Raw genomic sequence first — 23,030 nt, forward strand, 5'->3', positions numbered from 1 at the left:
TCTATATTCTATATTCTATATTCTATATTCTATATTCTATATTCTATATTCTATATTCTATATTCTATATTCTATATTCTATATTCTATATTCTATATTCTATATTCTATATTCTATATTCTATATTCTATATTCTATTCTATATTCTTTATTCTACTCTATTCTACTATTCTATTCTATATTCTACTCTACTTTACTCTATTCAATAGCAGCATGCTATATTCTCTTACCTTGTTTCTGAAGTCATCACAAGTCTCCGTTGGTTTACAAATGTCCTTTAGCAAAAGAGCTTCCTGGTCATGCAAACTGCACCAGTGGCTTGATTTCAGAACATCTGGAAGGCCCACAGAGACAGTTGCCAGTTCCTAAACCAAGCAGAGCACCCTTCAACAACAATTCCATCGAGTAGGGAAATTAATTGAACTTTACCCCTGTTCCTTCCCTCCCCTCAGTCTGTGTCATCAATCACATTCCCCAATGAGGTGCACCCCTCCCAAGCCTGCTGCGGTATTCTGAGATCTGACTCTAGCCGAAAGTATGCGTTGAATGCGCTCCCCTCCCCTTCTCTCACCACAACAACTTTAGGAGTTGACATTATATTCTAAACACATTGTTCTTTTTGGGGGGGGGGGAATAATAAAATCATAGTCATTAATATGATACAGTTATGTTTGTTTCTCCAGAAAGTTTCATTTCCTCTGATACCTTTTCGGCCAATACGCAATATTCAATCTTCACTTCAGCAGAATTTCTCCAACCCTATTTTGAAATCGCGTGACATAAGCAAGACTTTCAACCATTCATTTAGTGGCCGTTGGAAGGTACAATGGCGCTGAAAAGAGACTTACGGCCACTTTTCACCCGTACGATGATTGTAGCATCATCATGGTCACATGATCAAAATTTGGCTGCTTGGCAACTGGCATGTACTTATGGCGGTTTCATATGTGATCCCCTTTTGTGAACTCTCAACAATCCAAGTCAACGAGGAAGCCAGATTCACTTAACAACGGTACTGAAAAAGGAAGCCTATGACCATTTTTCACACTTACGACCGTATCAGCATCCCCATGGCCATGTGATCAAAATTCAGATGCTTGGAAACTGTTTCCTATTTATGACGGTTGTGGAGTCACAACCTGCAGGCGAAGTCAATGGGGAAGCCAGCTTCACTTAACAACCCTGTGACCCACTTAACAACCGCAGGGAGTCACTTAACAACTGTGGCAAGAAAGGTTATAAAAATGGAGCAAAGCTCCCTTAACAAATGTCTCACTTAGCAACAGAATTTTGGTTTCAATTGTGGCCGTAAGTCAAGGATTGTCTTTACTGGAATGTAGATAGAATTTGTTCATCTTAATTATGAAGCACGACCTTTTGATCTACCTTCTGACTCAAAGAAGACCATACCTTAGGTGGAAGAGCAGCCTCACTAGCAAAACAGAGAAAAGTGACCTGTAATTTAAAAAAAAAATACATATATATAAAAAGAGATCACGTAAATTATTGAAAGAAATATAGACAGGTTTTAAATACTATATTATACTTCAGGCTTTAGCAAAAGAAGATGTATATTTGATGCTAGTTAGGGGTTTTTTTAACGTCTTCCAGAAGTTTGTCTGTCTATCTATCTATCTATCTATCTATCTATCTATCTATCTATCTATCTATCTATCTATCTAACAAACAAACAAACAAACAAACAAACAAACAAACAAACAAACATATATCATATATATATCTATCATCTATCTATGATCTATTTATCATCTATTTATCTATCCTATCTATCATCTAATTATCATTATCTATCTATCATCTATCTATCTATCTATCTATCTATCTATCTATCTATCTATCTATCTATCTATCTATCTATCTATCTGTATCTAACATCTAACTATCTTTTATCTATCATCTAACTATCATTATCTATCTCTAGCTATCTATCATCTATCTATCATCTGTCTATCTGTCTGTCTGTCTATCTTTATCTCTCTATCTCTCCATCCATCTATCCATCCATCCATTTATCTATTTATCTATCTATTTCACTCTATATCTATCTATCTATCTATCTAACAAACAAACAAACATATATCATATATATATCTATCATCTATCTATCTATGATCTATTTATCATCTATTTATCTATCCTATCTATCATCTAATTATCATTATCTATCTATCTATCTATCTATCTATCTATCTATCTATCTATCTATCTATATCTATCTTAACATCTATCTAACTATCATTTATCTATCATCTAACTATCATTATCTATCTCTATCTATCTATCTATCTATCGTCTGTCTGTCTGTCTGTCTGCTTTCTATCTGTCTGTCTATCTATCCATCCATTCATCCAAAATTCAGGAAAATTTGCATTTTTTTTTCAATCCAGCAGGGTTTTTTTTTAACTGCAAGGAAATCTGTTAGGAATGAAGTTTAAGAAACTTGTCTTCTGTTTTGGCTAAGAATACATCTATTTTCTTTCTCCCAACAGAGAGAAATCAGATCAGAAAGCTTAGCTATTGTCTAATTAAGCAACAATATAAATACAAACAATTCAGAATTTTTTTTATATATTTCAGTGTATGGCTTAGTTTAACATCAAAATAAATATTCAGTCTAAAAAGGGAAATATATTGCGGGCCTCTCTGTAATTGAACTATATAAAAACTTTCATGAACTATATGAAAACAGTCTCAGTAACTCACAGATAACATCTTTTCTCTAATCCTTAAGGAGCAAGGTTTATATGAAAATAACGCACAACTTGTATGTCACCCAACTATCAAAGACTCCGGGCTGCTCACAAGGGGCAAAGAAATTATACTAAAATCACTTCATATGTAAAAATAAATTTAAAAGATAGTGAATGGGATGGAGGGAAGAGTCTCATACTCCCTTGCTGAATGACATGGTGAAGAGCATGACGAAGGCGTAATTCATATTATTATTATTATTATGAATTTAAAAACCGAAGAAATGCCAAACCTCATTGAAACGTTCATCTTTTTTCGACAGATCTTGTGTTGATATGGTACACAACGGTTTTTGACTTTGCAACAAGGGCGTCATAGGAGAGAGGGAAGATTCGCTGGAGGTCTGTTTTTGAAATAAATAAGAAAATAAATAAGGAGATGGTCAAATGTGATTTTCGTACGACCTTCTGATTAGCATCGTCGAGGGGGAAGGCAAATTCACTTCACAACTGCGTTGAATAAAATATAATACAGCTGGAAGGGACCTCGGAGGTCTTCTAGTCCAGCCCCCTGTTCAAGAAGGGGAACCTATACTAACTTAACAACTAACCCTCACTTAACAACAGTGGCAAGAAAGGCCGTAAAGTGAGGCAAAACTCACTTTACAAGGATCTCACTTAGCAATTGAAATCCCCTTTTTATGACCTTCGGACAAAAGGAATGTTGATGGGGAAACCAGATTCACTTAACAACCATGTTACTAATTCAACAACTGCAGTGACTCACTTAACAACATTGGCAAGAATGGCTCTACAATGAGGGAAAACTCACTTAACAACGGTCCTGCTGAGTTGTGGTAAAATATGATCCCCTTTTGCGACCTTCCGACTAGCAACGTCAATGGGGAAGCCAGATTCACTTAACAACCGTGTGACTAATTCAACAACTGCAGTGACTCACTTAACAACATCGTCAGGAAAGGCCGTAAACTGAGGCGAAACTCGCTTAACAACAGTCTCGCTCAGTTGTGGTAAATGCAATTCCTCTTTTGGGAACTAAAGTCAAGGGAAAAGCCAGATTCACTTAACCACCTTGTTACTAACTTAGACAACGGCAGGGATTCACTTAACGGCGGCGGCAAGAAAAGTCATAAAATGGAGCAAAACTCGCTTCACAAATTTCTCGCTTAGCGACATAAATTCTGGGCTACCTCTAGCTATTCTATGAAGTTTTCTCTTTTTGGGGTTTTTTTTTAAACTCAGGAGTGCATAGAAACTAGTTCAGTGTTTCTCAACCTTGGCAACTTGAAGATGTCTGGACTTCAACTCCCAAAATTCCCCAGCCAGCATTTGCTGGCTGGGGAATTCTGGGAGTTGAAGTCCGGACATCTTCAAGTTGCCAAGGTTGAGAAACACTGAACTAGTATTTTATCCTGAGGTCTTAAGATTTTGCGTCTCCTGGTGTTCAAACTAAGTGCAAGAATTGGGGGGAAGGTCTTTTTAATGGCTCCTTAAAATCTAGGAGACCAGAACCTTGCTAAAGGAGAAGAAGATTAGATTTGAAGGGTTTATTAAATTAAATGTATTATAATTGCTAGAGAAGACTCCTATGAGTCCCTTGGACTGTAAGGCCATCCAACCGGTCAGTCCTAGAGGAGATCAACCCTGACTGCTCTTCAGAAGGCCAGATCCTGAAGAGGAAACTCAAAGACTTTGGCCACCTAAGGAGAAGGAAGGACTCCCTGGAGAAGAGCCTCATGCTGGGAACGATGGAGGGCAGAAGAAGAAGAAGGGGACGACAGAGAAGGAGGTGGCTGGATGGAGCCACCGAAGCAGTCGGCCTGAGCTTAAATGGACTCTGGGGGATGGTAGAGGACAGGAAGGCCTGGAAGAAGGTTGTCCATGGGGTTGCGATGGGTCAGACATGACTTCGCAACTAACAACAACATCATTGTTCATTCCAGCAAAGGCTGGATGAGTGGCATCCAAGAACATTTGAGACAAGAACTCACGTCTTTAGGAAAACACGAAAACCTATTCATGTTCAACCCAGAAAAAAGGAACCCAAGTGTTGTTGAAGTTGTGTTATGGCCAAATTGTTTCCAGATCTCCAGAGAGGAAACATCTCATTGGCTCTGAATGGATTTGGTCAACGCATGGACTCCATCTTTTAAAAAATCACTGACTTATGGACAGTGGGGCTTATTAAAGCTGGCCTAGCAGACTTCTTGCTAAATTGTCTGCGAAACGTTCTTTTCTTAAGAAAGTCAAGGAAAAGGGAAACCTTTTATCGTGAGCCATCAAACAGTCGCTCAGCCAAATGAAGGTGGTGATGAAGACCAAGGTTTTACCTTTTTCACTGGCCCTCTAGGATTCCTCTGACAGCTTTGGATCCTGGTGTGGCCGTCCATGTTTTAATTTTTATTTTCACGGATGAGTTTCAAGAATCTCTAAAATAGAAACAGGTTATGCTGCGTAATTAATCCGCCACTGGTTACAACGCACAATTTCAAGTTAATAAAAAGAGCAGGAAGGAAGGGGGAAGGGGAAGGAAGAAGAAGTAAAATAAGGAGAGGAGGAGGAGGAGGAGGAGGAGATGGAGAGGAAGAGGAGAGGAAGAAGAAGAGGAGGAAGAGGAAGGAGGGAGAAGAATAGGAGGAGGAAGAAGAGTAGGAAGAAGAGGAAGAAGGAAGAGGAAAGGAAGAGGAAGAAGAGAAGGAAGGAGGAAAGAAGAGAAGGAGGAAAGAAGAGGAGGAGGAAGAGCAGGAAAAGGGAGAGGAGAAGGAGAAAGAGAAGGAGAAAGAGAGGAAGAGAAAATGAAGGAGGAGGAAGAGAAAGTGAAGGAGGAGGAGGAAGAGAAGGAGGAAGAGGAAGAAGGAGAGAGAGAGGGAGAAGAAGAAGTAGTAGTAGTAGTAGTAGTAGTAGTAGTAGTAGTAGTAGTAGTAGTAGTAGTAGTTGTTGTTGTTGTTGTTAAAGATTGGGACCAAGAAGCACTCTGAAATCCCACAAAGTAAAATTAAGGAAGAAAACAATGGACTCACCTGAGACTCTAGTTTTATTACCTACCTGAGAGTTTTTATCCCGTTCAGTTCAACATCTCAAGATCTTCGGTGTCAAAGCTCCCCCCTGCCCGTCCATTCCATCCTGCAGCCGAAACAGCCAATGGCACTTACCCAAATGCAAATGCTTTGTTGCCATCAACATCCAAGGCTGTCTTCTTGAAGATCCATGCTCCCAGAGGCATCCTCACCTCTCCTCTTCTTCAGCAGGAGATGGACTTTGCCTTCACCATGGTCCATGAGAGTCTTCTAGGTCACCGCTGGTCTTCTACACGCTACATACTGCAATCTTGAGAGGGGAAACAACTTTGTGTTAGAATGGAGCGTTGGCTTACCCGATACCCTCATCTTCTGAAGACGCGGAGAGAGCATCCTTGTGTGTCTCCACTAAGTCAGGACAATGACAAGGAACACCAAAACCACAACTCCAAGAAAATATGACTTTGTTCAGGCCAAAGATTTTTTTTCACAGGCGATACCTCCCACTTCTGTAATCTTTCGACATGGCTGAACGTATGGTAAATACTAGAAAATTGAGAGAGGTAGTCTTAAACTTATGACCACAATTAACAAAATTTCAGGTTGGCAGAAGCTGGGACAAGTCACCGGAGCTCACACCATTTTGCAGCGCTAGGGATTCGAACCGCCAACCTTTCTGATCAACAAGCTCAGCATCTTGGCCACTGAGCCAACACGTCCCATACTTTCATTGGTAAGTTATAGAACAAAGCAATTAAAAAAAGCAACAAATAAATGCTGCCAACGGGCAACATGTAATACAGTAAGGGTATTTATTGCTCGGGAAAATGGAGATCACATCCTTCAAAATAGCCCCAAGGAAGAAAGGAAATGCTAGTTTTTAAGACGGTATAATTTGCAAAAGAAAAAAAAGAACCCCTTTCCTTCAGTTAGTTAATCTTGTTGACTGAAACCCAATTTTTACAGAGAAGTAAAAAAGTCTCAAATACAGCAATAACGAGAACGCGAAGAATTAAGAATTGGCTGGACTAAAACGCCATCTCGGCTGGGACATAAATTGCCCATAATTGTGTTTTCTCCCGCTGGTTGGCCTTCCAGAAGACACACACACACACCCAACCCCGACAAGAATGACATAAATCTCCGGCTCATGTAGGAAATGGTCACTCTTCTCTTGGAAGAGATTTCAGCCCAATTCTCAGAAAACAATTTTGTGGCCTTAAAAGACCCGGGGCTACTCCGAGGTCACTTCCCCAAGGCTGCTCTCCCTCCTCCTCCTCCTCTTCCTGCGGAGAAGAAAAGTAAACACAGGGTCGTAAGTCGAGGATTACCTGCCTTCCGATCCTTCCTTACCAGGAGGAGGAGAAAACCCTCTGGTTTTAAAACTAGTTTTTAAAGCTAAATCAGTTTCTCAAATGTTAGGTGGCTCTCTGATCTGTATATATATATATACATATATATACAGTATCTATCTATCCCTATCTGTCTGTCTGTCTGTCTGACTGTCTGTCTGTCTATCTTCTTCTTGAGTTGCCATGGTTGAATAGACGGCATTATAAATTCAATAGATAAATAAATATATCTATATCTATCTGTATCTTATCTATATATCTATACATCTCTATCAATCTCCATCTCTATCTGTCTCTATCTCTGTCTCTATATCTCTATCTTTATCTAATACAGCTATCTCTGTATATCTATATCTATGTCTGTCTATCTATACATCTATCTATACACCTGTATCTATCTATCTATCTATCTATCTATCTATCTATCTATCTATCTATCTATCTATCTATCTATCCATCCATCCATCCATCCATCCATCCATCTATCTATTTATCTATCTATACAGCTCTCTATATATCTATATCTATGTCTATCTATACATTTATCTATCTATAAATCTATCTGTCTATCTCTATCTCTATCTATCTATCTATCTATCTATCTATCTATCTATCTATCTATCTATATCTCTATATCTCTATATCTCTATATCCCCATCTCTCTCTGTCTGTCTCTGTCTCTGTCTCTGTCTATCTATCTATCTATCTATCTATCTATCTATCTATCTATCTATCTATCTATCTATCTAGTATCTATCTATCTATCTCTATCTCTATCTATCTATCTCTATCTATCTATCTATTATCTATCTATCTATCTATCATCTATCTATCTATCTATCATCTATCTATCTATCTATCTATCTATCCATCTATCATCTTTACCATCTATCTATCTATCTATCTATCTATCTATCTATCTATCTATCTATCTATCTATCTATTTATCATCTATCTATCTATCATTATCATCTATCTATCTATCATCTATCTATCTATCTATCTATCTATCATCTTTACCATCTATCTATCTATCTATCTATCTATCTATCTATCTATCTATCTATCTATCTATCCAGGTCTCTGTATATCTATATCTATCTATATCTATACATTTATCTATCTATCTATAACTCTATCTATCTAAGTGTAAATCACGGTCATAAGTCACTTAAGTCCAAGACAATGTTTATGTTTTCTCTTCCTATATAATGATTTCATGGGCTTTGTTATATTATTTTTGGCTGGTTAATTTGTTGAATAGTGACTATAATAAATAGGATCCATTTATTATATTATATATAAATGCTGGGCGGGGGGGAATTGTTGCCAAAACAAGTCATTGTCCACTGAGCAAAGTTAAAATTTTTAGGGAAAAACAATGTTAAAATATAACCTAAATAATTTTGAATAGATGCTGCTCTTACTTAAATACTGTTTTAATCTTATGCAAAACAGCACTATAATTATATGCGCTTAGCTCCTGGCAATCAATTGTAATAATTACCCCTTTCTGTTTTTCTATGTTGCTCCCTGGGGAACTCTGGGAACTGAAGTCTACGTATCAAAAAGTTGCTGATCTAAATGAAATTGGAGGTCAGCCTAGAGACAAAACTATGCAATAAATGTTCTTTTTTTATATAAAAAATTTCAAATTAATGGTAGAAAAAAATCTCCTTTTAAACTTTTTACCCAATTAGTCAGGAAAAAAACACAGTTTTCTTCCATTTTGGGGGGAAATTCTAAAGGGGGAAAAGCTAATATGAAAGGAAAAATCTCTTTCTAATTCATTTATATCACAGAATTCTTCAACTGATATGGTCTATTATACACTATATGCTACAACAAACTTTTAACTATTGATTAATATTGCAATACTAGGAAGCCAATAAAAATAAATATTTCTGGACTACAAGAGCCGAGGTGGCGCAGTGGGTAGAGTGCAGTACTGCAGGCCACTTCAGCTGACTGCTATCTGCAGTTCAGCGGTTCAAATCTCACCGGCTCAAGGTTGACTCACCTTCCATCCTTCTGAGGTGGGTGAAATGAGGACCCGGATTGTTGGGGGCATATGCTGACTCTGTAAACCGCTTAGAGAGGGCTGAAAGCCCTTTGAAGCGGTATATAAGTCTAACTGCTATTGCTATAAGAGGTCAACAATATTAAAAATCATCAGAAAATCTGAGAGGAAGAGGAGTGATTTTAGATCAGATTATAACTGCTATAAAGAAATTAAGAATTAATTTTTTCTTTCCTTTTCCTCTTTTACTTCCTGCACTTTCTTCCTTCTTTCGGGATAGAAAAAACACGAATTCGCCTCTCTTAAAACTAAGGGAGATTCAGGACTGATAGAAGCACCTTTTTTAATATACACAATAAAGTCAAGTCTGGAACTTGTGATCAGCAAATCTGGAAAAAAACATCCACCAAGTTGGTCTTAAAAAGAAACTAGGCGATAATACCTATTGCACACGCATTGTTGTGAAGTATTTCTCCAGAGGCTCCATTAAATAAGAACGCACGGCTGAGCAATAAATTACAGCAAAACACATAACCCCATCTCTTTACGGTGGGTGTGGAAATGCTCAGGAAGGCAGGACAGATGGCTGCAGAAAAGATGGTTTAATCCTAGTTAATCATTTTCTAGCACTAAATGAAGCTTCTGCAACAATTTCAGAGGCAGCCTCACTTCCAATGCATTGAGGAACCCTAACCATACATACATACATACATACATACATACATACATACATACATACATACATACATACATACATACATACATATATATATATATATATATATATAATAAAGGAAGAGAGCCTGTGGCTTAGTGGCTAATATAACTGCCTGATATGTAATACAGCCCAGGTTCGATTCCCAGTAAGGGTATGGCTAGCTGATGAGAGCTAAATAGCTTGAAATAGATCTATACTAGTCTCCCTTTATTTATTTATCAGCACAAATGCAACACACACACACACATACATATATAAACCTTTAATGGAGGAAATTGTAAACAAGATAAAAACTACAAAAATAGGAGAAAAGAAATGAAAGAACAAAAGAAGGGGGAGGAAGGGAGGGAGAAAAAGAGAGAGGGAGGGGGGGAGAGAAAGAAAGGCAATGGGAGAAAGAGAAAGAGAGAGAAAGAAGGAAGGGAAGGAAGGAAGGAGAGAAAGAAAGAGAATGGGAGAAAGAGAAAGAGAGAAAGAAGGAAGGGAGGGAAGGAAGGAAGGAAAAGAGAGAAAAGAGGAAGGAAGGAGGAGGGAAGAAAGGAAGGAGAGAAAGAAAGAGAAAGAAGGAAGGAAAGGAGGGAGGGAGGGAAAGAAGGAAAAAAGGAAGGAAGGAAGGAGGAAGGAAGGTTCTGATGTTTTTGACAGTGCTTACAAATGCATTTACATTTTATCCTCTCATTTTACGATTACATCATAATTTCCTTCTTTCCATAAACTAACTTTCTAAACTTCAAACCCCCCAAAAAATCACATTCATTTTTCTCTTTTTTTACAACAAAAAGTCCATAAAGCTTTCCTAGCGCTGAGAAATGCAATTGTTGATCTTTCTCTAATCAAGCCACTTAATTTTGCCACCTCTACCAGTTGTGTCATCTTCACCAACCATTCCTTCACTGTGCGTAGACTGTGCGTATTTCAGAGTATTTCCATTTTTGCACTTACAATAGTCTTGTAGCCACAATCATAAATAAATCTAACCTTCCACAGCTCTCCTCAAAGCATAGGCAGATCTAACCCAACTGTTTCTTGCCAGAAAAAGATAATAATAATAATACAATTGATACCTATCCACTGTACCTTCAAAGACATGTGTTATTATCCCTTCATCTATCCATCCAAAGAACTAACTGAACACAATTTGAAAGACGAATAAATAATAATAGGTATCGATAAACAAACTAAACAATTGTTTATCGATACGTATTATTAACGTATACAATTAACAATTGAGGAGACACACAAAACCACTTTTTGTGTCTCCGCAGGCAATACACAAACCAATTGCACACAACTTCAGAAGGAGGAAGTTTCCTTTGGCACAGACATACATTACCTAGTTAGAAAACAAACAACTCATTAAAAGTATTTAATTATAGTTCATCTGCCCTCATCCAGCCTGTTACCGCTTGTGCTAAACATGTGCTATCTCCCTCTTCGAAACCCAGAAATTACCAACAACAATCATCAATAGATGTATCGCGTATTAAAACTCAGATCAGTGTTACGCTTTTGATTTCTTTTTAAAGGCTGTGGTCCACAACGTACTCACCGGATTGGCTAGTAAAATCTGAATTCTGTCCTCCCTTAAATCTTTTCAGAGCAGGGAGAGCAAATGGCACCCTCCTTCTTCGAAGCACACAACTTATCCTACACCGGCAATCGACACCGTTCTCAACAGCCCCACACACACCGATGCCAGTTCCTGTTCAGAAATACCCAGTTATATCGGACCGCATGATCTGACGGGAAAGGAATATCAGCCGGAGATTTCCGTTTTCCTAATACTTTAAAAACACAATTAGAATTCCGGGGAGGTTCGCGCCTTCTCACATTTCCCAGGGAGACAAAATTAGACCGCCGACTGATGCTGACTCCCTGAGTAGAGATAACTGGGACTGGCCGATAGGGTAGGAAGAAGCGGGGGGGGGGGGATGACAATATTACAGTCCAGGCTAGAAAACATGCTCATTTTGATCACTGGATGCTACCGTGTAAACAAATGAGATTTAATTTTTTACGGTGTAATATAATGAGATTGCTAAACCAAAGTAAACAACCTATTTTTCCAGGTTGATAGATGTATCATTTTGTTATATGCATATACACACATATATACTGTATTTTTAGAGTATAAGATGCACCAGAGTATAAGACATACCAAGGTTTTGAAGAGGCAAATTTTTAAAAAAGTAGGTAGGTAGATAGAGGGATAGAGAGGGACAGAAAGAGAGAGAAATACAGCAGGTAGGGAGAGAGAGTAGTTAGGTAGGTAGGTAAGTAGGTAGATAAAAGGGATAGAGAGAGAAAGAGAGAGAGAGAAATACAGTAGATAGGTAGGGGGAGAGAGAGTCTGTAGGTAGGTAGGTAGAGGAATAGAGAGAGAGGGTAGGTAGGTAGGTAGGTAGGTAGGTAGGTAGGTAGGTAGGTAGGTAGGTAGATAAAGGGATAGAGAGAGAGAGAAAAAGAAATAGAGAGATAGAGAAATACAGTAGGTAGGTAGGGAGAGAGAGAGAAAGAGAGAGAGAGAGAGAAGGTAGGTTGGTAGGTAGAGGGATAGAGAGAGAGAAATAGAGAGAGAGAGAAATACAGTATATAGGTAGGGAGAGAGAGAGAGAGTAGGTAGGTATGTAGATAGAGGGATAGAGAGAGAGAAATTTAGTAGATAGGAAGGGAGAGAGAGAGTAGGTAGGTAGGTAGAGGGATAGAGAGAGAGAGAAAAAAATGTAGGTAGGTAGGGAGAGAGAGGGAGAGTAGGTAGGTAGGTAGATGCTTCCAGGTGTATTTATCCATGTGCTGGAGAAGGAAATCGCTGACAATCTGCAGCACCTAAGACTTTGTTTCTGCTGGCACAGCTCTTGATCAATGTAATTCTCATGAATCAGTTAAAGAGCTTTCCAAAAGGGAAAAAAAAAGTTTTTGCACTCTGCAAACCTCCCAAAAATGGCCCATTTTTTTGCGAAAACATCCCCCCCTTTTTTAAAGGCATGAATAGCCTTGGGGGGGATTTGCAGAGTGCTCCGGAAGGGGCAAAATGAGCAAAAAATGGCCCATTTTTTGCTAAAACGGGACCCACAGCACACAATTTTGATTCAGGCGGTAAGCCCTCCGATGCGATTTGCTAAGAAACGCAACCTTAGATGACCCACAACACAATAAATCTGTCATCTGCAACCTCAGGATAATCATGCGACCCAATTTTACTGAGTGCAGAGATACTAGAAGGGTTTAACATGCGATAATCTTCCGTGTGAGATTGCAGAAAACTGATGGATATTTGCATTGGGGGGGGGTGGTGTTCCTCCCTAGTAGCTCTTCCTAGGACGCCAGCTGCCTATTCTTGACATGGTCATTAATTCTGCAATTGATTAAAAGGCCTCGCCAGCCAACACCTTCATTGTTTCGGAAATTACTAGGTAGTCCTCAACTTACAACAGTCGATTTAGTGACCGTTCAGCACTGAAAAAAGCGACTCACAGCTGTTTTTTTGCACTTATGACCATTGCAGGTAAGTATGACGGTTGCAGCCTTTCAACGATCACGTGGTTAAAATTCAGACCCCTGGCCACTGACTCATATTTATGACAGTCACAGCATCGGGGAGTCACGCGATCCCCTTTTGCGACCTCCCGACCAGCAGAGTCAATGGGGAAGCCAGATCCGCTTAACAACCATGTCACTGGTTTAATAACGGCAACGATTCGCTCGATTCCGGCAAGGAAGGTCGTAGAACGGAATGGAACTCGTGTAATGTGTCAATTCAAACCTTTAGTGTCAATGCGCAAACACGTGTACAATGAGGTTGGCTGAGCCTCCCTTACTGCACCCCCACCCCCCCACCCCAATGCAAATACCATCGCAATAACTCACAGTGAAAGGAAGAAAATCCCTAGCCATGTAAATCAGGGGTGGGTTCCTGCCGCCATTACTACCAGTCGGTGTCTGAAGCGGTAGCATGCGCATTTACACTTAGAAAGGAACATTAAAAAAAGGAATAATTTTTTTCCCAATGAAGATGGTTCTGTACATCTGCAGAACAGGAAATCAAGGATAGTATCGGTATGGTTACATGTCCGGCTGAGTTACTACCTATTCAGCCGAACCGTACCATACCGGTAGAAACCCACCTCTGGAGAAAATCATACTAACAAAGACACAATCCTCTATACCAGTGGTTCCCAAACTTGGCAACTTTAAGACTTGTGGACTTCAACTCCCAGAATTCTCCAGCCCTGCTGGCTGGAGAATTCTGGGAGTTGAAGTCCACAAGTCTTAAAGTTACCAAGTTTGGGAACCACTGCTCTATACCAGTGGTGGCTAACGATTTTGTACTTGCATGCTGAAATCGGGCATGTCTGTGTGACAGCAACTGTGCATGTGCCAACACCCACAATGCAATGTGCTTTGCCCCCCTACGCATGCAAGTTTATAGAAACTATAAAAACAGGAGAAAGACAAAGCTAGGTGAATGAGTGGAAAGAAGAGAATAGAAAAGAAGGGATTTTTCCAAGAGGAAAAGGCTAGGAAAGGAGGATGGAAGTAGAATAAAATTAAATATGTTAATATTGTTAATAGTGAACATGATGTGAAGGAAACAGATTCATACTATTAATGGTGGAAAATTGACTACATGAAATGTTTATTATATAAAATTAAATCTGAGGATATATACATATTACCTACAGTAAACTAGAATAAAAGACGGAAATGAAATGTTACGTTTGATTAACTTGGAGAGGCAAATAATGATACTGTTTATTTATTCAGAAGAAATTAAATCTACCATGGAAAATATGGAAAGAACAGAATATGGTCAGGGAGATCTCTTGCCTTTAGATTCCCGGAGAAGACAATGGCCAAATCCATTTTAAAAGAAAACAATTCCTGTCTGCCCTACTTTTTTATTTTATTTTTTGCAATCTGTCTGTTTGGCACCCACGACGTCCTTAAGCCCCCCCTCGAGAACGGAGAGACTGAATTGCATTCAATGCAACCCTTGGGCCCTATTTTTATTCGTTGGCAAAGTTGCGTCTGTCGCCCTTTCTGGGCACGGCGTTGATTCCTGAAATACGAAACCTGGAGATTATGTTTTACACCATACCGGAAACAGCACAGTTGAGATGGCGGGGGCTACTAACAGGTGCTGCTAATACCCCGTTGCCACCACCAAGTTCAGAAGAGGCACGGATCCCTCTGTCCTTTCGGCACTTACGCGGCCTCACTAATAAAGGAGAATATTGTGTAGATCAGGGTTTAACTGTGGGGTGCTTTCTGAGTTTGATGGATTTTCTTGCAGACGTTTCGTGGCCAAACTAGGTAACATCATCAGTGTACCAAGGACTCCACGGTCTCTGCAAACCCTAGTCCTTATTAGCACTGATGATGTAGCCTAGTTGGATCACGAAACGTCTGCAAGAAAACAAGCAAGCTCAGATAGCACCAAGGACCCCACATGGCTCTTCCTCCACCTCCTTCCTCTTCCTCACCCTCTCTTCCCCCCCCCCTTCCTCTTTTTGGCAAACCCCACTCCTTTTTAATACTGATGATGTAACCCAGTTGGGTCATGAAATACCTCAATCTCTTGAGACGAGCAAAGTCATTGGGGAAGCCAGCTTTGCTCCACGACCGGGAGACTCACTCATCAACTGTTCATCATTCACTTGCGAGGTAGGTCGTAAAACAGGGCAGAGCTCAGCCAAGGTCTCCCACTTAAAGACGGAAACGTTGGACTCCACTGCAGCCAATAAGCCGAGGAGCATCTGCATTTTCATTTTCACGCGTGCCTAGTACAGTATATAGTACAGTATATAGAGCCGAGGTGGCGCAGTGGTTAAATGCAGCACTGCAGGCTACTTCAGCTGACTGCAGTTCAGCTGTTCAAATCTCACCGGCTCAGGGTTGACTCAGCCTTCCATCCTTCCGAGGTGGGTAAAATGAGGACCCGGATTGTTGTTGGGGGCAATATGCTGACTCTGTAAACCGCTTAGAGAGGGCTGAAAGCCCTATGAAGCGGTATATAAGTCTAACTGCTATTGCTATTGCTACACATGTTCACCTTTATACAATCACAGTTTTTGATGGGTCTCCTTGGGAAAATGAATGGCCGCCTCTCCTTGTGAGGATGCCGGCCATCCAGGAAAATAGGAGCAGGAAATTCAGGATATCAGAGTCAATAGAAAACCTATTGGCGAGAAAGTGTTGAGGTGGCCTAGAGGTGGAGTTCTCGCCCCAGAATCCAGAGAATGTGAGTTCGATCCTAGGTAGAGAAAGAGATATTTCTCTCCCTGGGCACAATGAAAATATATCCGCCGAGCAAAACTCCTCAGTGGTAACAGGACTGGCATCCGGCCAGTAAACATTCAGCTCTATTCCGTTGCCCAGACCCATAACCCCGCAAGGGATTATGGGGTGGTTAAAAGAAAGAAGAAGGGTCGATGGAAAAACTCTTCCTTCTGCCTTCCTTCTGATTTATTCTCTCTAATAAATCGAGATTCCAGGAGGACTTTTGAGAAATTCCTGCTATTTCCTCGCAGGATGCAATTAAACAAAAAAGGAGGCGGAAACTTAACACAAGGAAATGATTGTTTTATGTCAGATATTTGGCTGGCACGCCCACTCTTATTGTTCTCGAAAAACACCGCAAGCCAGCAATCTTGCACAAGGGGAAAAAGTTCATAATTCTATATATATATAGAATATATATATCTTGGTGGAAAGAAGTCAATCAAATGAATAAATAAACATCCAAAATAAGAAGTCCGTTTGTTATTTCCTGTTTTGAAAACTATTTGTAAAGTTAGCGGTTTCAGGAAACAATAAAACGTTCTCCACCAACGATGCCGACTTACGACCTACATTTCTGCCGCTAAGTGAAAAAAATTGTTAAGGAAGTTTTGTCCCGTTTTGCGACCTTCCTTGCCGGCTTTGTGAAGCGAATCCCTGCAGTTGTTAAGCGAGTAACGCGGTCGCTGAGCGAGTCTGCCTTCCCTGTGGACTTTGCTCATCAGAAGGTTGCAAAAGGCGACCACGTAGCCCGAAGATATTTCAACCGTCATAAATATGAGTCGGTTTCCAAGCGTCTCAATTTTGATCACAGGGATGCTGCAACGGTCATAAGTGTGAAAAATGGTCATAAGTCACTCAGTGTCGTTGTAACTTGGAACGGTCACTAACAGAGTCCTGTGGGATTGGGCGGCCTATAAATTTAATAAATAAAATAAATAAATAAAATAAATGAACTGTTGTAAGTTGAGGACAACCTGTATTTTGGTTCCTTTGAATGTATCATACCTGATATATCCACCTGAGATATATCCCCTAATTTTCAACGGTAAAGAAAAATTAAATGCACAGCATTAGAATAATACGCCATTCAATAACTGGAATTATGCAATATTTACATGCAGGTATTTGCAACACAGGTGAGGCCTGGTTGGAAGATAAAAATGCAGGCCCTTAAACGTAAAATAAAATAAAATAGACAATTTCTGATGTCAATCCACTTTGCACACCCACAAAACTGCGGAAAACGAAAGTGTATCTTTGCACAGGTTCACCACGTACGATCTCGGAGAAGATGTAATTTTTTTTAAAAAAAATACTAGATTGTGCAGAAATGGATAGGCTGACAATTAAAGATAAAAGATAAAAGAAGATACAGAATACTTTCAAGTATGAGCTTTATTTCACCAATGGTTGGACATTAGAAGTAGAAATGCGCAGAAATGGATAAATTAACAATGGAACTAAGGAATAGAGAGGAAACAAGAGTATATTATAAGACATGGAACAGGTGGAATAATTGGCTAGGAAAGAGGTGTAAAATGAATGCATAATGAATACAGAGAAAGTATAACAAAAGGAAATGGTATATATTTAGAGAATAACAGAGAATAACAGGTGTAAATGTTTTATATCTTATATAAAGGAGTAACTATGAAATAAGGAGGTATATGTATAAAACACTAGGCCTTAATATGGGAAATTAGAAATATCAGAAATATCGATAAAGGAAACTGTAAAAGTGTAACTGATTTTAAGGTTTAAAAAATGTTGAATAAAAATTATTTTTAAAAAGGAAAAGAAAAAAATAAAAATTGGAAAAAATACTATTCTGTATGTTTTAAGTTTAATATATTATTATATTGTATACTGTTATGTAAGCAAATTAACCCAGACAATACACTGTTCATAAAGTACTTATTTATATTAAGTAAAATATATAAACAAACTGTTAAAAAAAACAACCCAGAAACTAAAGTGAAACCGGTTTATTGCCAAGCGAAAAAGGAATACTTTCACTGATTCTCTTTCTCTCTCTCTCTCTCTCTTTGAAATTATTTACATCCGGCTTGCAAATTACACGTGTAATTCAACAACACAAACAGTTCTGCCTAAATTATGCAAAGGGAAAGTCCTGGAGAACCGACAAATGGAACATGTCGTTATTCGAATCACTTCTGCTCCACTTAAAAACAAAATTTTAAGGAGGAGAGAAGGGTTTCCTGCCTGAGGAGGGGGTAAGACTAGATGACCTCTAAGGTCCCTTCCAACTGTTATTAGGAGGAGAGAAGGGTTTCCTGCTTGATCAGGGGGCTGGACTAGAAGACCTCCAAGGTCCCTTCCAACTGTTATTCTGAGGAAGAGGAGGAAGAGGAGGAAGAGGAGGAGGAGAGAATAGTCTCCTGCTTGATCAGAGGGTTAGACTAGAAGAACTCCAAGGTCCCTTCCAACTCTGTTATTCTGAGGAGGAGGAGAGAAGGGTTTCCTGCCTGAGGAGGGGGCTAGACTAGAAGACCTCTAAGGTCCCTTCCAACTGTTATTAGGAGAGAAGGGTTTCCTGCCTGAGGAGGGGGCTAGACTAGAAGACCTCCAAGGTCCCTTCCAACTGTTATTCTGAGGAAGAGGAGGAGGAGGAGGAAGAGGAGGAGGAGGAGGAGAGAATAGTCTCCTGCTTGATCAGGGGGTTAGACTAGTTGACCTCCAAGGTCCCTTCCAACTCTGTTATTCTGAGGAGGAGGAGAGAAGGGTTTCCTGCCTGAGGAGGGGGTTAGACTAGATGACCTCCAAGGTCCCTTCCAACTGTTATTAGGAGGAGAGAAGGGTTTCCTGCCTGAGGAGGGGGCTAGACTAGAAGACCTCTAAGGTCCCTTCCAACTCTGTTATTCTGTTCTTTCTGCAGGGACATTTGGCCAAAGAGGCTGTAGAAACCTTGGGGGGGGGGCAAAATCGGGGAAGGGAAGAGCTTACTCCGAGTCCCCCCCTCCCCTGAATAAATAAAACTCGGACCCTGTCCCATCTGCCCCATGGACCCCCCCACTCCGCCCCAAAAAAACCCCTGAAGCCCCTGGGGTGGGAAAGAGGTGTGTCAGTGCCCCCCCCATTGAAAAAGGATTGGGGGGGTGCTGCATGCAAAACCATGCAAAAAAAGGGGGGAAGCAGGGGATCCCCCTTCCTCCAACTCCAAAGCCCCCACCACCCCAAAAAAGCTTTGCCAACCGGGAGGACGAAGGCAAGGCTTGCATAGCAAAGGCGGAGGGAGGAGGGGGGGGCGTCTGGCTGCCTCTGGGGGACCCTCCTCCCCCAATTGCAAAGCGGCCAGAGGGGAGCAAAGGGGGATCCCCCCAACCGCTGGCAAACCCGCGTGAGACCCCCGGCGTCCCCCCCCCAACCCCCGTTCCCCGGCCTGGCCAAGCCCTTGCGCATCTCCCTACCCGGCTCCTCCGTGGCTCCGCCGCCGCTTCCTCCTCTCCTCCTCCTCCTCTTCTCCTCCTTTACGCCGCCGCTTCTCGCGAGAGCGGAGATTTCCTTGCAAGCACCCGGGGTGGGGGGTGCGGGGATCCCCGAGAAGCGGCGGGGGGCAGGAGGGGCTCTTAAGGGAGCCTGGGGCGCCCCTGTGCGCCCTGCTTTGGGGGAGCGCTTTGGATAGTGGCGCTCCAAAAAGCGCCCTTGGTATCCCCCTCCCCTCGCCTTCCCCTTGCTCCCCACTCTTGGGGGGGGGGGGGTCCTTCCAAGGCTCAAACGGGGGGGGGGTCCCTTGGTGCTCTCTGAGCCTGCTTGTTTTCTTGCAAAGGTCTGTATAGACGTTGGATGGTCCTGTTCCTCCTCCTCTTCCTCTTCCTCCCAGTAAACCCAATTCCCTCCTAGCACTGATGATGTTACCTAGTTGGGTCGTGAAAGGTCTGCAAGGAAACAAGCAAGCTCAGAGAGCAGCAAGGACCATCCCCCACGGAGCTACTCCTTCTCTTCTTCCTCCTCCTCTTCCTCCCAGTAAACCCAACTCCGTTCTAGCACTGATGATGTTACCTAGTTGGGTCATGAAAGGTTTGCAAAAAAAAAAAAAAAACACCAAGGAAACTCAGAAAGCATCAAGGACCCCATAGACATACTCCTTCTCCTCTTCCTCCTTTTCTTCCTCTTCCTCCTCCTCCTCCTCCCTGTAAAAACCCAACTCCCTTCTAGCATTGGATGATGTTCCCTAGTTGGGTCGTGAAACGTCTGCAAGGAAACAAGCTCAGAGAGCAGCAAGGACCCCCCATAGACCTACTCCTTCTCTTCTTCCTCCTCCTCTTCCTCCTCCTCCTCCTCCCAGTAAACCCAACTCCTTTCTAGCACTGATGATGTTACCTAGTTGGGTCGTGAAACGTCTGCAAGGAAACCACTAAGGGAGCACCAAGGAATCCAGTCCTCCTCCTCTTCCATTTCCACTTCCTCCTCCTCTTCCTCCTCTACTTCTTCCTATTATTATTATTATTATTGTTGTTGTTGTTGTACAATTGTATCACAGCGGCCAGTTGTTTCGCCGGATTTGGCTTTGGTTACTAGTCGGGCCCCACCCAGGGGCCTAGGACGTCGTAACGTATTTTCGTAATATGCGTGCAGATCCAAGCAGTGCGGCTTTTTGCATTTGACTGATGGTGATTTTGTCAATTTTTAACTGTTTTAAATGTAATTCCAGTGCTTTTGGAATAGCACCCAGTGTGCCAATTACCACTGCTGGTTTGTGCCATAGTCGTTGAATTTCGATTTTTAAGTCCTGGTATTTTGCGATTTTTTCATGTTCCTTCTCGGCGACCCTGCTATCACCTGGTATTGCGATGTCTATGATTGTGACCTTATTTTTCTCAACCAGTGTGATGTCTGGTGTATTATGCGCCAGCATTTTGTCCGTTTGTATACAAAAATCCCACAAGATCTTGACCATCTGGTTTTCGGTGACTTTTTCAGGCTGATGTTCCCACCAGTTTGTTGCTGTTTTAATATTATAATTTTTGCACAAATTCCAATGGATCATTTGTGCTACTGAATTGTGCCGCAATTTATAATCAGTCTGGGCGATTTTTTTACAGCAGCTGAGTATGTGGTCAACAGTTTCATCAGCTTCTTTGCAAAGTCTGCATTTGGCATCATCAGAGGATTTTTCGATTTTGGCCTTAATGGCATTTGTGCGGATAGCTTGTTCTTGCGCAGCCAGGATTAGTGACTCTGTTTCTTTCTTTAATGTACCTGTTGTTAACCAAAACCAAGTTTGTTCACTGTCCACTTTATCTTTTATTTTTTCCAGAAATTGGCCATGCAGTGCTTTGTTCTGCCAACTCTCCATTCTTGATTTTATCACATCTTTTCTGTATTCTTGTTTCGTCTGTTGGGCCTTCAGTAGATTTTTGTTCTTTACTTCGATTAATAGATGTTCTTGATTTTCTTTTAAATAATCAGCCAGTCCATGTTTTTCTTCTTCAACTGTTTGCTTCACTTGTAATAATCCTCTGCCACCTGATTTTCGGGGCAGATATAGTCTATCAGTATCACCACTGATATTATTATTATTATTATTATTATTATTATTATTATTATTATTATTTAATTAACTTGTATGCCGCCCACTCTCGGAAGACTCAGGGCGGCTTACAAATAAGAATGGAAAGGGGGATATAAAAATAAAATAGAATAGAATAGAATAGAATAGTACTGATGGGGGGGTGCAGACGTTTCATTACCCAACTAGGTAACATCATCAGTGCTAGGAAGTAAAGGGGTTTGCTCTGACGAAGCCTTCTAGCACTGATGATGTTCCCTAGCTGGGTCATAAAATGCCTGCAAGAAAAGAAGCAAGCTCAGAGAGCATCACAGGACCCCACAGTCCTCCTCCTCCTCCTCCCCGCAAACCCCACTCCCTTCCAGCACTGATGATGTTACCTAGTAGGATAATGAAACGTTTGCGAGAAAACCACCCAGCTCAGAGAGCACCAAGGACCCCCTCATGTCAACCTTGAGCTACAAAGAACTCATTCCCTACTTCTATGGCAGTGATGGCTAACCTTTTCAGCACCAACCTCAGTGTGCATGCATGTGCGTGCGGATGGGCGCCAGCTGGCCAGCACATGCATGCCTTTGGGGGGACATTTTGGGCCATTTTCAGGCCATTTTGGGCCCCAAAAAATGGCTCAAAAAACTGTCTGAAAACAACCCGAAAAACGGCTATTTTTCAGGCAGTTTTCAGGCCATTTTCCAGGCTGTTTTTTTTTTGGGGGGGGGGGGTCGGGTCGTTTTCCGGTGCTCCATCACCCACAAAGACCAGCTGGCCAGCACGCATGTGCGCACTGGAACCCCGAAGAACAGCTGGCGATGGCACACGTACCCACAGAGAGGGCTCTGCATGCCACAGGTTTGCCATCACGGCTGGCCGAGTTACTACCTTCTCAGCCGAATCGTTCTGTACCGGTAGGAACCTACCTCTGCCCCCACCCCATCTCTATGCCCTCCTATTTAACTACGTTTTCTAAGCCGCATGCGCAGGCAAAGCACATGTGCTGAACTCCCAAAGCGAACTGGTAGTAAACTGTTGTGACTCAGCAGAAGCTTGCTGTGAGTTGCGGCGGGATGCAGGAATAACGAGCAGCTGTTGCTCGTTGGGGTCGTCTTCTGCAGGTAAAAGACGGATGGTGCCATACCTTAGTTGCAGAAGTCAACGTTCGTGGTTCGTCGTTCGTCGTGTGTGGTTCATCGTTTCGAGATTCAAAGAGGCACTTGAATTTTAAATTGCTGTTTTCTATTTTTATTTTTGTACCCCCACCCCTTTTTATTGTTAGCCGCCCTGAGTCTCTCGGGAATAGGGCAGCATACAAGCCAAATAAATCAAATCAAATCAAGTGATTTGCTTCCTGTAAACCTGATTCAAAGAGGCACTTGGATAAG

The 23,030-nt window shown here is 41.3% G+C and overlaps 1 protein-coding gene across 2 annotated transcripts in view; it reads right to left on the reverse strand.

The window, feature by feature from the left end:
• AKAP11 (A-kinase anchoring protein 11) overlaps positions 1 to 19,606 on the reverse strand; it is a 44,345-nt gene extending 24,739 nt beyond the window's left edge. For both annotated transcript variants that reach the window (XM_087726955.1, XM_087726954.1), the window contains exons 1-6: positions 19,550 to 19,606; positions 5,885 to 6,059; positions 5,063 to 5,161; positions 3,005 to 3,115; positions 1,411 to 1,455; positions 231 to 365 (exon numbers count right to left, since the gene is read on the reverse strand). In XM_087726955.1, coding sequence (XP_087583081.1) covers positions 231 to 365; positions 1,411 to 1,455; positions 3,005 to 3,115; positions 5,063 to 5,122 — 351 coding nt within the window. In that variant the 5' untranslated portion in view covers positions 5,123 to 5,161; positions 5,885 to 6,059; positions 19,550 to 19,606. The remainder of the gene's footprint in view (positions 1 to 230; positions 366 to 1,410; positions 1,456 to 3,004; positions 3,116 to 5,062; positions 5,162 to 5,884; positions 6,060 to 19,549) is intronic.
• Between the last annotated feature and the right edge of the window lie 3,424 nt (positions 19,607 to 23,030).

This window comes from Thamnophis sirtalis, unplaced genomic scaffold (assembly GCF_051295495.1).
Source record: "Thamnophis sirtalis isolate CommonGarterSnake01/CBP01778 unplaced genomic scaffold, rThaSir2_p1.2 scaffold_12, whole genome shotgun sequence".
Taxonomy (NCBI): domain Eukaryota; kingdom Metazoa; phylum Chordata; class Lepidosauria; order Squamata; family Natricidae; genus Thamnophis; species Thamnophis sirtalis.